The sequence below is a fragment of the Labeo rohita genome, chromosome 18 (genome assembly GCF_022985175.1).
Source record: "Labeo rohita strain BAU-BD-2019 chromosome 18, IGBB_LRoh.1.0, whole genome shotgun sequence".
Lineage (NCBI taxonomy): Eukaryota > Metazoa > Chordata > Actinopteri > Cypriniformes > Cyprinidae > Labeo > Labeo rohita.
This window is the reverse complement of record NC_066886.1, coordinates 22,650,872-22,668,249: the sequence shown is the minus strand read 5'-3', so window position 1 is coordinate 22,668,249 and position 17,378 is coordinate 22,650,872. Positions and strand designations below refer to the sequence as shown.

General features: G+C 33.9%; 1 protein-coding gene across 2 annotated transcripts; it reads left to right on the top strand.

Annotated features, from left to right (window-relative positions):
- The first annotated feature begins 1,095 nt into the window (after window positions 1-1,095).
- On the top strand, window positions 1,096-15,198 carry LOC127180614 (receptor-type tyrosine-protein phosphatase eta-like). Of its 2 annotated transcripts, XM_051134775.1 has the most exons (11): window positions 1,096-1,143; window positions 1,249-1,334; window positions 7,405-8,205; window positions 10,120-10,392; window positions 10,486-10,752; window positions 12,224-12,577; window positions 13,179-13,430; window positions 13,543-13,812; window positions 13,973-14,070; window positions 14,340-14,407; window positions 14,491-15,197. In XM_051134775.1, exons 2-11 carry the CDS (start codon window positions 1,304-1,306, stop codon window positions 14,504-14,506), a joined length of 2,430 nt encoding a protein of 809 aa, XP_050990732.1. In that variant the 5' UTR covers window positions 1,096-1,143; window positions 1,249-1,303; the 3' UTR covers window positions 14,507-15,197. The 2 variants fall into 2 exon arrangements, with proteins under 2 accessions (XP_050990732.1, XP_050990731.1); XM_051134774.1 differs by having other exon boundaries at window positions 14,340-15,198.
- The last annotated feature ends 2,180 nt before the right edge of the window (window positions 15,199-17,378 follow it).

The window sequence follows — 17,378 nt, the reverse complement described above, 5'->3', positions numbered from 1 at the left end:
CTAATCGTTCTTTCGCTTCAGTTGATTTCTAACCTGTGGCTTGAAGTCATTTTGTTTTTCTCTTTTTACTTTTCTTCGTTTCCTCTTTCAATGATTCTGCTTGTTAACAGCAGTTGTTTGTCACTAATTACCCAATTTATCATTTAATTATTGCTTTAACTCTGGTCTTGACTTGGTCTCTATTCTATTTTATAAATGTTGCATAAGTCTCACAGGTCTCATCTTTCAGGATGCTCAATGCAAATGCACGAAAATTAGTTATGTGATACCACACGCAGTAAGATATCATAAAAGTTCCTGTTTGCATTTCTAGTAAAAGATTAAACTGAAAACTGAACAATAAAGTAAACAAAATGCAAATGTTCAAGTATGATAGAAGCATTCCTGTAAAATATTAACACAGAATTCATCTCTCAGTGATGCTAAAACATCATTTAAAACTGGGCACTGAGACACATTTAGACACCAATACTTAACAATGGTAACAATCAGCAAAATATTCAGCTAAACAGATCAACTCTGCAAAAGTAAAAGCAAATGTTTAGAATTCAAGAAAATAATAGGAAAATTCAGCTGCATTGCAGCATAAAGCTTTTTGTTAATGGTCACCATTGTTGAGATTCATATGCTGATTGTTTATGTTGGTGTGTGTCTAAAATATGTATTTTTTTTGTTTGTTTTTTTTTCCAAATCTTATTTTATGTATTGCACTAACTACTGAAAAATTGCAGAAGGTTAATACTGGGAATTAAAAGTGTGCAACACAAATAAGAAGTGAAACAGGCCATTGATAGTTATCATAACTCACCAGATTTCCCAGTATTATCTGGTCATGTTTTATCTTAGCTTTTGTTGCTCAACATGCATTTTATAAACAGCCAAAAAAGTTCAAGGGTCAAGAGCCTAACTATGGTGATCAAACACTGAGGAAAAAAAAATTCTCAATTACTGCTTAAAAAAAAAAACATAAAACATCTTCAGATGATTCAGCTGTGCTCCAGTTATTTGCAAATGCAGGCTTAATTAAAATGTTGAGGGTTTCTATGCAAAGTCACCCTTTGAATAGGTTGTTGTTAGAGATCAGACTGTAGAGCTCAGGATCAGATCTGGACGATCAGTGGACAGGAGAGTATTGCGGGCAGAGTGAGTATTTACCTTCAGTTGATTTATCTAAAGAGTCTAGTTTGTCTTAGGTTTTGGTTCCTTTCAGGCTGTTAATTGATTACGTTGTTTTCATTACTTCGAAAGGTCTTGATCTAACCTGAGATTGACAACCAGCGAATCAACAAGAAGCAGATGTGAGATGAATTCACTGTGGCTGCCGCTTCTTCTGAGTAAGTCTGTAAAGTGACAAAGGTTTATATGCTTCATACTTTTGTGTAAACCATGATTCACTACCTTTACAAAACCTGGGGTCAGTACAATTTATTAAACTTCTATTAAGCAAGGATGCAATAAAAAGATGAGTAAGTGCTGTTCTTTTAAAGTTTCTATTCATCAAAGAATGTATGGTTTCCACAAAAATATGAAGCAGCACAACTGTTTTTTCAACACTGATAATAATCAGAAATGTTTATTGACAATCAGCATATTATAATGATTTCTGAAGGATCATGTGACACTGAAGACTGAAGTAATGATACTAAAAATTCAGCTTTCATTACATTAATAAATTACATTTTACTATACATTACAATAGAAACCTGCTCTTTTAAATCGTAATAATATTTCACATTTTTACTGTTTTTACTGTTTTTTTTTTTTTTTTTTTGTTTTTGTTTTGTTTTTTTGTTTTTTTTTAATCAAATAAACGCAGCCTTGGTGAGCAGAAGAGACTTTTAAATACATAAACAAATCTTAATTATTCCAGACTTTTGTGGTAGTCTATGCATGCCACTTTATTTCAGTAATATAAAATATTAAGAGGACATCTTGCATGTTTATTAAAACATTCATAAGGTTCCAAGCAAATGTATTCATTAGTCATATGCGGACAATTGTGTAACTGTTCCTCTTTTATTCTACTCTCATATTGTTTGCATTTACACCCTCAAAAACTTTCTCACTGTCTCACCTGAGATTTGCGTAACCAGGTATGAATGATAAGCAATATTCCATTCATTTGCATTGATTTTATTTTACAGTAACATCCATAAATAAATAAACAATAAGAGTTCTTTAAGACTCAAATGTGCTTGCAACTGTCTAATGCCATGCTAGACAGCTTGGTTTTTTATCAAAGATATCTATGAAGTATTTGGTAACGCTTTAGATTACAACCCGCAAAGAACTACGTAAGTAAACTGAATTTACGGTGTATGTTTCTGTAATTATAGTGTACCTATAAAGAACGTACATGTAGGTATACGGGAACAATATGTTATATTTGGGTAATAAGGGGATAACAAACCAGATATTCAACCTGCAAAGAACTACATAAGTATACTGAATTTACGGTGTATGTTTCTGTAATTATAGTGTACCTATTAAAGAACGTACATGTAGGTATAAGGTAACAATATGTTACGTTTTGGTAATAGAGAGTAACAACCAGATATACAACCTGCAAAGAACTGCGTAAGTAAACTAAAGTTACGGTGAATGTTTCGTATTTATATTGTACCTATGTGTAAGTATAAGGGAACAATAGGTTACGTTTGGGTAATAACGGGGTAGCAAACAGATATACAAATAATTTATAATGGATTAATTTAAAAAACTTAACAGGTACCTATTCTCTTAAATCGTACGTTTGGTGTATCTATACGTAAGCTTTTTAAAATTACTGGGGAAATATACTCTTGTTCCATGTAATTACAGGGTAATTGTGCCCTCTGCGGGCTGTAAATTAAAGTGGCGATTGTTCCCCTCTTGTTCACCGAAGTTACAGGGTACAATACATATAACAACGCGACGTAAAATGTGGTTCTACAAAATGTACATTTATTTACATTTTTACAGACACTAAATGTACAATACTGACATATTTACATCATCTAAACATTTAACGTTTACTTAATATGAAATTATAACATTTCATTCTGTTCTGTGTGATTTCTGTTGCCAGCTCGTTTCCAAGAATAGGTCTACATAATGTTATCATGACTACACGTTAAACCCTTAAAATAAATAATATTTCTGCAATCGTTTAACCATTCATGTAATATTAACTTCGTTTGCCGTGGTGGAACACAAAGGCGTTTTCTCCGACATGCTGTGACTAACAATAGAACCATAAAATACACCGAACACGCATCATAATTACAAATTAAACAATTTTATTTGTGTGCTGTAACCCAGATCTTCAGAATCCATACGATTTGCGAGGACCAGAACCAAATTCAAGGCTTTGTCCGGCGATCTTCATCTCCATCTCTAGCAGCGAGTCCAGGAGCAACAGCCATAAACCCGTGCTGAAGTGCATTTTGCGACAGGAAAATCGGACGTTCATTGGCTCTCGCCTGCATTCGTCACAGATTACGACATGCCGTGTTTCTGGTGAGATGTGTTGGAGTGACGCGCGGGCGCCTTCGAGGAGTGGATCAAGACAATAATCTGGATAATATTTTCAGCGATTAACAATTTAAATTCTGCTCTCATCCTACTGCACCTCAAACCTACTGTATTCCGCCAGAGAGGACTGCGGCTGCAAACGCATCGTTATTTGGATTACTTTTTTGTATGGCTGTTGACATTTTTGCAATAAATAAATGATTGTGATTGCACTTTCCTGTTTTTTTACATTTTTATTACTGTTCAGTCATAGTTAACGTTAGGTTTAGAGGTAGAAGTGGGATTAGCGACTATAAAAAATATTTTTAGATATATTTTCAGATTGTGTGTTTATGTATTGAACCTACCCTGTAACTTCCTTGAACAAGAGGGGAACAATCGCCACTTTAATTTACAGCCCGCAGAGGGCACACTTACCCTGTAACTACATGGAACAAGAGTATTTTTTTTTAAAAAGCAGTAATTTTAAAAACTTTATTTAATAGATACACCAAACTTACGATTTAATAGAACAGGTACCTGTTAAGTGTTTAAGTAATTCCATTATAAATTATTTGTATATCTGTTTGCTACCCCGTTATTACCCAAACGTAACATATTGCTCCCTTATACTTACGCGTAGGTACAATATAAATACGAAACATTCACCGTAACTTTAGTTTACTTGCGCACTTCTTTGCAGGTTGAATATCTGGTTGTTACCCCCGAATTACCAAAACGTAACATAGCCTATTGTTCTCTTATACCTACACATATGTACTAATAGGTACACTATAATTACAGAAACGTACACTGTAAATTCAGTATACTTATGCAGTTCTTTGCAGGTTGAATATCTGGTTTGTTATCCCCTTATTACTCAAATATAACATATTGTTCCCGTATACCTACATGTACGTTCTTTATAGGTACACTATAATTACAGAAACATACACCGTAAATTCAGTTTACTTACGTAGTTCTTTGCGGGTTGTAATCTAAAGCATTACCAAGTATTTCTACATATTTTACATACTTAACCCTCTAGTGCTCTTCAGTCACTTTTGACCACAAAAGATGGAGACATAATTCGAAAAGGTTAAACAGCCCTAAACAACAGCAACAACAACCCTGTGCTGTTCATAGTTAAATAAACGCATGCTCAAACAGAAATTATTTTAAACGCCAACATAACAACATTAACAAGTCTCCCCCTGCTGTATAACTGTGCAACCTCTGGAAGTTAGAACACCTTGCATTGTGTCATAGACTACGAAAAATCACGCCAATGGTCAGGAAAGAGTTTATTAAAAAATATTATTGAAAACAGTTCCATTTAAGGTTTTCGGTCACTTTTAAAGCCAGGTTAGGCACTTTCTCCACCACTAGCATCACCTAATAAAGCATTTTTTCAAACAACCTTCGTAAATGCAACTTTTGCACATCACACTTCCCCAACTCAAACATCACAGACACAGCTCTTACAGGTCCCAGAAATACAACAGCGTGTCTCAACAGTTGTAAGTAAACTAGTTTCAATAAAAAGGTCCAACATATTAAGAAACTAATGATGGGACCTTTTAACAAAATGATTCACGTTTTGAAACGTTAGACATCTGCTGGTCAAACAATGTAAATGCAATAAAAAAGGCCAAACATGCAGAAAAACGAGGGGTATATAACTGCAGCTTGGAAGTCTCCAAATGGGGGTGGGAACTTCAAAAACGCTCCAAAATAGGGCGTGGCTTCCTCCCTTTGACAGACAGGCACATGACACGCATGCACAGCTTCCCCCCCAATCCATTTCAGCGCAAACTCCACCCCACAGCTGATTTTAAAGATTTTATTGGTTGTGTCAATCGCAGCGTTGATTACCTACACTATGCTACACAAATGCTAACCCCTAAATCTACCCCACACCTTACCCTAACCTTAACCAGTGAAACTGACTGCATAGAATAGCATGGCAGTTAAACAGTTAATAAGATTATGCAATATGAGATCGTTCTGTATCTCCCCAACCGGACCTCACCAGAAAATCGGACCTTTTTAGTTACATCCAGCGTCACTACCCCCTCCAATCCTGTGAATTTCAAGAACCGGGACACCCCCGTTGCATAAAACAAAGCGAGAGAGTAAAACCTTTCCCCTGCGCTTCACTTGGACGGCTCGCATGAGAGTTTGTGAGCATATTTATTTATTTGTATAGCATAGTTTATTTTATCTGAGATCAACTTCAAACTGTTTATTTTATAAAGTTTAGTTTTGAAATATAAGTCAATAACAATAGGCTGAAGTCAGAGCCAATGGGGAAAGTCTGCGTGATGAGAACCCACCCCATTTTGGAGGTTCTGCCCACTTTTGGAGCTCCCGCCCCATTTTGGAGATCTGCAGTTTTATATACTTGATAAAATCAGCTTTTACAAACCCAGTGTTTCATTGAATGTGTAATGTATTAAATGCATTTACCAAATCCTCTAATGCCCTTAAATGTTAAGTGTCTATATAATATATGTACTTTTAATCAATTTGCAGGGCTTGTTTTGTTTGTTCTACTGAACAGCTAAACAGGGCTATTAACCACTATTATTCCTTTTAATTATACAAATGCATCATTAAAATGAGGTAAAAAGCCTAGATGCTTGTTCAATGGTTTGCAATTGGGGCAATCTCACTGAATCCTTATGGTTCATGGATTCACAGAGATCCCCCCGGTGGTGAACCAATGAAATTTCAAAACAATTAATAACGTGAAATCACCTACCTGATCTAATGCCGAAAAAGTACCTGTGGGAATTTTTCGCAAGACGCGAAATACGTACTAATAAGTACATATTACTGCAGTTTCCAACAGAAACGAACAGTAGACGTGGTAAAACAGTGAACACTTGTTTAGTTTTCATACACAGTTATGATCACAGCAGCTTCATATGTTTTGCTTTCCAGTAGCTCAGCTGGCATGGAATTGGACTTAGGACACTGAATCCTTTGGTACGAATCCCATGAAATACATGACTCATGATGAAAAAGCTGAAAGATTCGAGATCAAAAAACAAGCTTTGATTGTGTTTTTACGTCACATCTGTTTTTGTTCATACTATTGGGTAGGTTTAGGTGTAGTGCAGATGGTGCTTTATTGTAAAACGCCACAGAGGATCTGAGTTATAACGCCACTCAGTGGACATTTCAAGTGAGAACTGCGGTGACACGTACAAAGCCAACATCACAGAAAACATGGCTTCTGTACGTTGATCTGTTCTGGGGAAAAAAACAAACACTCTTTAGTGCCACTCAGTGGACATTTCACATCAAATATGTCAGGAAACATTCATGACGCATTTTGCGTCTTGCGAAAAAGTTCCCAAAGGTACTTTTTTGTCATGAGATCAGGTTGGAAATCTTTGGCAGTTTGGAAAAAAAATTCAGAAAGAAAGTTTTCAAAGCTTCGTGAAGCAGTGTTACTACTTTTAACTTGAAGTCTAGCTTACCTGTCGAGAAGAAACTCTACAAGTTCGTCCAACTGAAATCCAAACATTCCATCAAATCTTGTAAAAAAATACCATGTGTTTACTCTTGTTTTACCCCGTTGTCTATCTTTGTGTACTTTGGCAAGATTTTGAATTTCACTCTCTGGCTCCACCTGCTACAGTAGCCACGCCCCTAAAGTCTCACACTGGCTGTGTGGAGCTATGTAAATATGTAGATTGACAGGCAGGTAGGACACTCTGTCATTGCATTTGGACCGAAGATATATATATATGTGTGTATACATATATATGTATATATATATATATATATATATATAGTATGAGTGTGACCCCTAAATGAGAAGAGCACCAGATCATTAAGAAAAGTATTATTTTTGAGGTGTATGCAAACATTACGACTTGTTTCTCAAATGATCACATTCAGGCTCAGTCATATGGGCAGAGGAGCAGTATTTTCTTCAGTCACCCAATGCCACATGGGATGAAGCCAGACTCTACTGTCAGTCCTGTTTCAAAGAACTGACGACCATCACCAGCAGGAACGTCCACCTCATTGTGCAGAACCTCTCTTCAGACTACTGGGTTGGACTCCGCAAGAGTTACAATGGCTCTTTCCCGTGGGCCAAATGGTCCAATGGGGATCCTGTTACATATCAGAATTGGTACCCTGGTCACCCTGTTCCAAATAAAGAAAAGAAACTGATTCCTGTATGTTCCTCAACTACACAAAGTCCACTGAGCACCCACCCTAGCATAACTACCCCAACATCTACCCAAACGTCTACCACTGTGATCCCACCACAAACCACTACAGTTAAAGCTGCTCCGATGACTTCCACAATATTTCAAAATTCCAAATTAAATACATGTCCTTTACTGGCCGATATGCTTTTTTGCTTAAATATGACATGTTATGAACTTGAAGGTGCCATGAGTGATTGTCATAAAACACCGACTGCTAACACCACCACCCCTAAGACCACAACATACACCACCACCCCTAACACAACATACACCACCACCCCTAAGGTCACAACATTTAGCACCACCTTTAATCCTGCAACAAACGGCACCACAACCGAGAGCACCACCAGCAGCAACTGCGTCTTTAAACCCGAGCCAGATCCTGAACAGTATATCGAGGACGCTTGTGTGATCCTGCTCAGATTCGGCATGTGGAAGGAAGAAGTCTGCAATAAAAGTCTACCCTTCATCTGTTATGATGGTAAGGATTTAGTTTTAGAGCATAGTGTTGTATGGTTAGATTTGTTTTGTTGGTGTTCTGACAAGCTTGAAAATGAAGGTTCTAAAAGGAGGTTTTCACAACGACGCCAAAAAAATAAACTTGATTGAGGGCCGTGGGTAATAAGTAACTGTTATTGTATCCGACTGTTAAATTAAAATTTCTTACATTTAAATTTAAATTTTTTTAAAGAATTATTTTTTTTTTTGTTTATGTTGTAATTTTTTTTGTTTTAAATTTTTATTTTTTACATTTCAATGCAAAAAAAGTTCAAACAAAAACATGAATAAGAAATTATGATATTGACATGTTTTTATTTATTTATTTTTACATTGTGATTTAAAAAAATCTTTCAGTGAACAGTTCTTAGTTTAAGAACAAACAAAAAAAAAAGAGAAACTTTAAAGAACCTTTCGTGAAAGTTTTCATGGATGTTAAAGGTTTTTTGTGGAAACATCAATGCCAAAAAAAACCCTTTATTTTTGAATGAGAAGAAAACGTTCTATGCAGAACTTTAAAAAGTTCTATCAGGCATATCATTTAAGAATCTTTTAGGAGTTCCAATTATGGGAATAGTTTAGATTATGTGGTATTTTTAACTATTTTTTTTTTTATTATTTGAATTAAATATTTGAAATTAATCAGTAGAAAAAATGAAATAATCCGTTTAACATGACTGTCATTAAATCATTTAAGAGATTATTCCTTGTATACAGGGCTGACCCTGACCAATTTGGAGCCAGTTTGACAACAAAACCCACCCAAAGAAAGAAAGGAATTTTTACCAAATTACTCAGACAGCTATTGTTCAAGTGGAAAAAAAAAAAAAAAAAAAAAAAAAAACATGACTTTGCATAGGCCACATTCCCAGTGTTTCTGACCCATTCAAAATAAGACAATAATATTTTTAATGTGAGCATTAAATAAAAATATTAAACCATAAGGAATATATTATAGTTATGCTATTGTACAGTAAAAATAAAAAATGAGTATTGAATAAAAATAATTGTATTACATTAAAATAACAATACTTATATTTATCTCTTAATTTCTTTCAAACATTCTTAACTATAGGGATGCATCAATTTTTCATTTTTCATGACTTTTTTTTTATTAGCAAATGGGCCTATCCTGGTGTCTATTCATTAATTATTAATTAAAAAGCAATAGACAAGAAAGAATAAAAATATGAGATGTTTATCTGGAGCCATTTAAAATGACAGTCAACCACTGCATTTTGAATGCATATTCACTCTCTGACAGCAGGTGGCGCTTATGGAACAGCAGTAATATAGTGTTTCTTCAGTTACCGTTGTAAACAAAGCAGTGTTACGCTTATAAACGCTACTTTAATATGCATATACATCTTGATATGGCTATCACATTAAGCCATAACACAATATCAATTTTTATTTCTATATTTTAGGCAACCCTTATTAAAATAGAATTCATTCATTCATGAAAGTGGAGTAACATATCTAAAACAAATCTGAGAGGGAGAATGAGGTTCCTCTTATGGTTCTACATAACACCATTTGACAAAGGTACTAAGGATAGGTGCTATACACTTTAAGTGGTTTCATTTTTTTTATTCTTATTTTTTAGAAGTCACTTTAAAAAAAAATGGTTTGTTTGGGAATTGTTTAGCGAAAGGTTCTGTAGGTAACCCAAAATGGCTCTTTATGGGAAAACCCACTTTTCTTTATAGTAGAAAAATTTCTTTAGATTATTAAAACGTTCTTCACACTACAACAAAAATGGTTATTTTAAGAACTGTTGACTGAAAGGTTCTTTGGGGAACCCAAAATCAAACCTCCTTTTTAAGCTTTCTTTTTAAGAGTGTGATTAACTTGTAAGTTTCTGCCGATATACATCATTGCATCTATCTGTCCGTAGAGCGTTTTTTTGGCCAGATAGACGTTTCAGATGTGAACACAAGTGCAGCCAATCTGAGCTGGACTGCGGGACCTGGTGCTGAGAACATCAGTCACTACAGAGTGGAGATCACTGAGCACCAGCCATTTAACCAAACATTTAACCAGACATTTAACCAGACTGATCTGTTCAAACACATGCAGAATCTGACAGCAGGAACTCTGTACACAGTTCAGGTGTTTCCTGTGAAATGTGGCAGGGATCTCAATCCACAGAACATCTCCTTCTACACCCGTAAGTAGACTCGGACTTGACATTGTTGTGCTCAACGTGGTTTTCAACATGATGACTAATGAGCAAAATGACCCTTGCTGTCCCTTTTCTTAGTGCCCTCTGATGTGCAAAATCTGACAGTAGTGAAAATGGAAACTGTTAGTGCCATCCTCAGCTGGGTTAAACCAGAAGGAAACCGTCAATTCTACTCAGTACATGTCAAATGCAAGTCAAATTCATCTTTTGCAAAAGTGCAAAAGTGTGAAAGTGAGATCTGCACTATTGTGAAGCTTATTCCAGGGACTGAGTTTGAGTTCACAGTTAAAGCTGTAGTGAATGAGACAATTGAAGGTGTGCCAAGCAACGTTTCTGATTACACCAGTAAGTGCAGAAAGTTTTTTTGCTTGACTGTATTCATCCATCCAAACGGTGTGTTTCCATTCAAAGCCGCACATTTAACTTTGCAAAATTTGAATATCGCATTAAACATTTCCAATTAAACATTGCTTCTGAGTTTTAATCAAATTTGAGTTTTAGAATAGTTTTATTGATAAATTATCTTTTATTTTTTTGTTTTAGTGTTCACGTTCATTTTTAGTTTTTTTTTTTTTTTAAATTTCTAGTTTAATTTCTTTGGTGCTTTATTCGTGCCATTTTTATCATTTAACTTATACACAAAAGTGAAATCTCCACCCCCCCATATGTTATTTTAGCATTTATTTTAGTTTTATTAATATTTTGAATAAGCTTTCATTTTTAGTTTTTATGTTAACTATAATTACATTTTCAGTCATTTTGCTATGTGCTATTGTCATTTTATTAGTTTTTCTATTGTTTTATTTTTTTTTTTCTCAATTTTAGATAGTTTTAGTTTTATTTCCAGTTTAAACTTTAAACTGTTTTAACGGTTTAAACTAAAAAGTTTTTCAGCTAATATTTATATTTTATTTCATTTCAGCTTAGTTTTTATTTATTACCAGTTAATAATTGTAGTGCTTCAACTTAAACATTTTTAGTTTATTGCCAAGGTAACATTTTAATTAATATTAATTCATATTTTTAATGAACAGAAACATCTTCAATAGTTTCAGATTTTTGTTAACGATATATGCCCTAGTTAAAGAAAATAAAATGTAACACTTCTCAGTGTGCAACAATGAATTCGAAAGGGTGGTTGCACATTTAAGGTGGACTTTTATTTTGAAAAACATGAATTAATTGTCTTAGAAATTGTCTTAATTGTCGCTCTCTCAAACTCACTTGAGATTCAACATATGTATTAAACTTTACATTTTAACATACAAATATTATCCTGTACTCAGCACAAATGGATTAGAACAATATCTTCGCTATATTCTCAATAAACAACAATTAACTCATGTTACACGTGCAAACTTAAAAAAAAATCTATGCATAACACGGTTAATACAACAGATACTTGCTTCACTTACTATTTAAATGTATCGGGAAATATACACACAAACCTTATAAACATTAATACACTTAGTCTCACATATTTTCGGCACTCGTGGTTAGCACGCATTTACCCTCGCTCTCAAACTCTTTCGAGATTCGGCGAGAGTGCAGTTGCATAACTCACCTTGCCACTTCACCGTAATCTAAGACTGCGATTTTTCTAAACCCACAATGTCTATTTAACATTAGAAACAGTATGTTGGTTAGTCCAGTTATCCAATCACATCCTCCGTTAAGGCATTCCATTTTTTAAAGACACAGATACTAGAACAGGTGGCTGGAAACAGCTGTTGTCAAAGTAACAAAGCATTTGTGTGACCACAACTAAAGCTACATGTTTCTGATAGACTGTTTTTGTTGATATTTATTTATTTAGCACCTTCAACTGTCATAAACTTAAAACAATCCGAAGACAAAGGGACCACGTACATAAGAGCTACTTGGGAGCCGCCTGAGGGAGGACATTCAGGATACCGCTATTGTCTTAAAGAAGTCAATCACAATTTCAAGTGTGCTAAATGCAATATCATAACAAACGGCAGCATTACAGCAAGCGACAGCAACGGAACAGCAAACTACAATATTGCAAACTGCACAAAACAGAATGCAACAACAAATTTCATCAATGTGGACAATCAATCAGACGGCAGCGAGTTTTGTCTGTGTGTGGCAGCGCTGACAAACAGTGACACCCTATCAGGAGATCCGGTTGCAATCCCAGCATACACATGTGAGTCTCAGTTATTACAGTACTTACCTATTAAAGCCATTTGAAGTATCATGCATATAAATTCTAATCAACCGTTTCCATTACTAATCTGTAAGCTTGCGCATTCGATAAAGCTGAATAAGCTGAGAGAAAAACAAATTGTTTTAGTCACAGAATAAAAAAGGTAAATGCAAGTTCACAGTTCAGACTGTATTTCTCACAATTGGAAGTTTATCTCAAACGCGTTTATATCTCACAGATACGACCTTTTTATTTAAAGCCGTTAGTTTATGTCTTACAATTCTGACTTTTCTCAGAATCTGGCAGTTGCAAGTTTCTATTGTAAGGTTATTTCACAAATCAGACTTTTTGTTCTCTGAATTTTGAGTTTATATCTCACAATTTAGACTTTTGTCTTGCAAAATCGTGAAACATAAACTTGCAATTTCAAGAAAGTAAGTAACTGAGATTAAGAGATAAAAAGTGACCCTTTTCCCCCTTTTTTATGTATTCCTTGGCTTCCATAAGAATTTTTGAGTGTTGTCTAAATGACAGCTGAGATTTTTTTTCAAGCCTGTCAACTTAACAAATTCTGACAAATCCTTCTGTTCTCTTCTGTTAGTCCCACAATCTGTACGCCTCTTTTTGAACCCTTACCTCCAAAAAATGGATGCCAGCTGGACAATAGATGGGAAGTATGAAAAATTCGAAGTGACAATTAAAACAGATGCATACAATTATATGCGTTCATATTATACTACTGCCTTGAATTACACTTTCAATGAGCTGAATGCAGGAGTGTATTACACTGTTTCAGTTGTCACTTTCAATGGTGACTTAAGCAGTCGCCCTACCAATATATCAGACTACACCAGTGAGTAATTGCGATTACCATTTTTTCAGATAATTTTTACCAGTAGCTTAAATTACTGTTTTCATCAGCTTTTTAAGTTCAGCTGTGTAACATCTCACAAATTAATTCACAGGGCCTGCTAAGCCTGATGGGGTACGTGCCACCACCGTTAGTGAAACTGCCATAGAGCTAAGCTGGGGAGCTCCAGCTGAGTCAAAGGATGCCTTGATTGAATATAGTGTGAAGTATAACACTGCTTTTTGGAACAAATATCATGTACAACGTACAAAAAATAGGAACATTACCTTTACTGCTTTAAATCCAGGAACAAGATATGACTTTAATGTTAGTGTTGTAATAGGAAATTTGTCAAGTGATCCAGCCACTAATTATACACACACAGGTAAAGAGACAATATTTTGTTTGTTTTATACTGCAAACATTTGGCTTTGTTATTTGCATCTATTGTGTTTCATATTTTTTTCATTATATGAAAATGAGTATTTTGAGTATTTTTGCAGACAGAATTCCTGGTGTTTAAAATGGTCTTTGTTTATTTTCAGTGCCTAAGAAGAAGACACTGGTCCTCATAATGTTGTGTTCCTCTGAAACGCCACTTCACTGTAACAAAAATGAAACTCGGGATGAACTGATTGAAAAGGTGGGGAAATATTCAATCACTACATCAAGCTTGTTGCAACTTTACAGCAACAGAATTATTACCGATTAATGAAAGCGCACAAATAAAGATGACGATTAAAGAAGTACGAAGACAAATGTGGAAACAGTTACTGTAGATGTAGATTATTATCATGAAAGCAATTACATTTACACAATAGTTATTTTTATTTAAACCTTCTAAAACAGCTTTGTTCAAATAGATGGAAAAGTTAACTGAAATAAACTAAAAATTCCTGTTCTGTCTTTCAGCTGAGAAACATAACTTATGACAAATTTCAAGATCAGGTCCACTGGAAGCTCGAATGGGCACCACGCAGGTTTGTAAAAACAGCTGAATATCCAAACAGTCACATTTGTTAACTAGTATGGTTTATATTTACCTCTGACTCTCTTTTCACAGAAACGGCATCCTTTGAATCCGTATGACAGGACAAATCAGATGCTAAAATTTTGTCTGATTTTGTGCAAAATACATATATATATAGATATATATATATATATAATTTTTTGTAGGATTTTGAAATGTAAGGTTTAGGTCAACCCTACATTATGGAGACCAAATGTCCTCAAAGGGATAGTAAAACCCGACATTTTTGACCTTGTGGGGACATTTTTTGGTCCCCATGAGGAAAACGGCTTATAACACATACTAGGTGTTTTATGAAAATGTAAAAATGCAAAACGTTTCCTGCATGGGTTATGTTTAGGGTGAGGGTTTAGAATATACAGTTAATATACAATATAAAAATCATTATGTTTTTGGAAAATGCATTGGTTTAAGGGTTTTTAGCTTCTTGAAAGATGTTCACAGTTTTAGGTTTTTATTCTCACTTGTTTTTAATCACTTTTGAACTGTTCTGCATTTTCTTTCTCGTTACAAATTGCATATTGACATATTTACTGTACTGTATATTGAGTGGTGTGATGATATTTGCTATAATTGAGGGAGCTATGAAATTACTTTTCTTACATTTGCTATAGCTTCATGTGAATTCCAGTTTTAATTTTTAATGATGGATTATTCCATATTATTTTAGTGTGTTAAGGGATTTGTTGAATTATAAATAAAGATATTCTACATGGGTTTCTTTCTTTCAGACTTCTGATGTTCATTTACATCTCCAACCATGTCCTTCCTAATATGCTCTGCAAAAAGGATTTTCTTAGTATTTATGTCTTGTTTTGTATAAATATCTAAACATTTCTATAACAAGATACATTGTTTAATGCATTTCTATAACAAGATACATTTACATTTACATATGTAAATATTTTAAGTTAAGTATATTAAGTTGTGTGTCAAAATTAAGTGAGTTCATGCTTAAATATTTTTAGCCAGTTTTTTGTATCTTTCAAAAACAATTATTTTATTATTTTATTATTTTATAAAAAAAAAAAAAAAAAAAAAAAAAAAAAGAAAAGAAAAAGAAAAGAAAAAAAGAAAAGTTCTTTGCACTAAAACACGTTTAAGAACTGTTAATTTACAGGTTAAGATAAACCTTGATTTTTTTAAATTGTCAAGATAATTGTAACAGGTATCTGAAATTAGTATTAAAATATGTTTACATTAATATGTAAATATGGAGAATACATTTAGAAAATCCTTGTTGTTGTGTTAGAGAATATATATGTAAAATATATGTAAATAGCAAATATATTTATTGGCCTTTTTTTTTTATATTTTGAACTGTATTTAAAAATATTTTTGGGCAATCATTTTAAGAAAACCGAATGCACTGGCGCTCATTACCTAAAAACAGAATATCACCATCATGGACCTCTTGTTGTAAAACAACACTCTCACCTTGTGGTCTATTACATTACTGCACCGTTAAAAGAGGCACATTCACAACCCACATAGTACAAGTTAATGTACTAATCACTATCATTATTCCATTATTCTCATTTAGCAACTTCATAGTAATAAATAAGAAAATAACAGTGCAGGGTCATGCTTAGTCTCAAACAACGCCAAATAACAACACTAAATGTTCTTAAAGTAAAATGTGACCCTGTCTTAAGAAGCACTGGTGTATTTGTAGCAATAGCCAAAATGCATTGTACGGGTCAAAATTATTGTATTTTTTTTATGCAAAAATTAAGATTAAGTAAGGATCATGTTCCATGGAGATATTTTGTAAATTTCCTACCATAAATATATCAAAACTTAATTTTTGATTAGTAATATGCATTGCTAAGAACTTCATTTGGACAACTTTAAAGGCGATTTTCTCAATATTTTGATGCAAAAACACAATATTTTGAGCAAAACACACATTTCCCTTACAAGTAGGCTACAAAAGTAGTGTTAGCGCTTAAACACACACAGATCAGCTCTTAATAAACAATGAACAGAGTTAATGGACTGTTCAGAAAATAAAAAACGAGGCTGCTAGTAGCCTACAGTACAGTCTCTATGACTGATAAATAGGCATCCATCATTTCAAAATGTATACAAGAATCCATGCGTCCACGATATACAATAAATATACACAAAAGCATCCACAAAGCTTTAAAATGGACAGTATTCCTTTAACATTTGGGCAACACAACACTGCAGATGGGCAGCATTTGCAAACTAAATGTGTGATTCGTGTGACATTCTTTCGGTGCTCCACCAATACATGCCAACAGCCCACGTAACAAATTTAGGTTATAAAACATTGTGGGAACATTGTTTTGTTTAAATAATGTTTAAAAAAACACATTATTTAAACATTTATTTTTTTTAATATTCTAAGAAGCCAGCTTTCTTATGATTAGAATATTTAATGATTACAAAAACCATTTCTTAGAACTTTCAAGGACAAATAACATAAGAACATTCAGAGAACATTCTAAGAATGTTTTCTCTCAACATTACAAGAAAGTTCCATACGTGACCATGGACCACAATTCCAGCCATAAAGGTCAACTCTTTGAAATTGAGATTTGTACATTATCTGAAAATCTGGAATCTGAGGGTGCAAAAAAATCGCCTTTAAAGTTGTCCTAATGAAGTTCTTAGCAATGCATATTACTAATCAAAAAACAAGTTCTGATATATTTACAGTAGGAAATTTACAAAAAAGTTCTTCATGGAACATGATCTTTATTTAATATACTATTGTTGCATAAAACAGAAAAATCAATCATTTTGACCCATACAATGTATTTTTGGCTATTGCTACAAATATACCTGTGCTACTTAAGACTGGTTTTGTGGTCCAGGGTCACATATTACTTTAAGAACGTTTTGTCCTAACATTTATATAACTTTAAAAAAAAGTTACAAAATGTTGCGAGAAG

What these genes read in the sequence shown, in the direction of transcription:
- LOC127180614 (XM_051134774.1), top strand. Translation starts at nt 1,304, where the DNA reads ATGAATTCACTGTGGCTGCCGCTTCTTCTGA. An exon ending in GAACATCTCCTTCTACACCC is followed by an intron (nt 10,393 to 10,485) that starts GTAAGTAGACTC and finishes CCCTTTTCTTAG; the next exon opens with TGCCCTCTGATGTGCAAAAT. An exon ending in CAATATATCAGACTACACCA is followed by an intron (nt 13,431 to 13,542) that starts GTGAGTAATTGC and finishes ATTAATTCACAG; the next exon opens with GGCCTGCTAAGCCTGATGGG.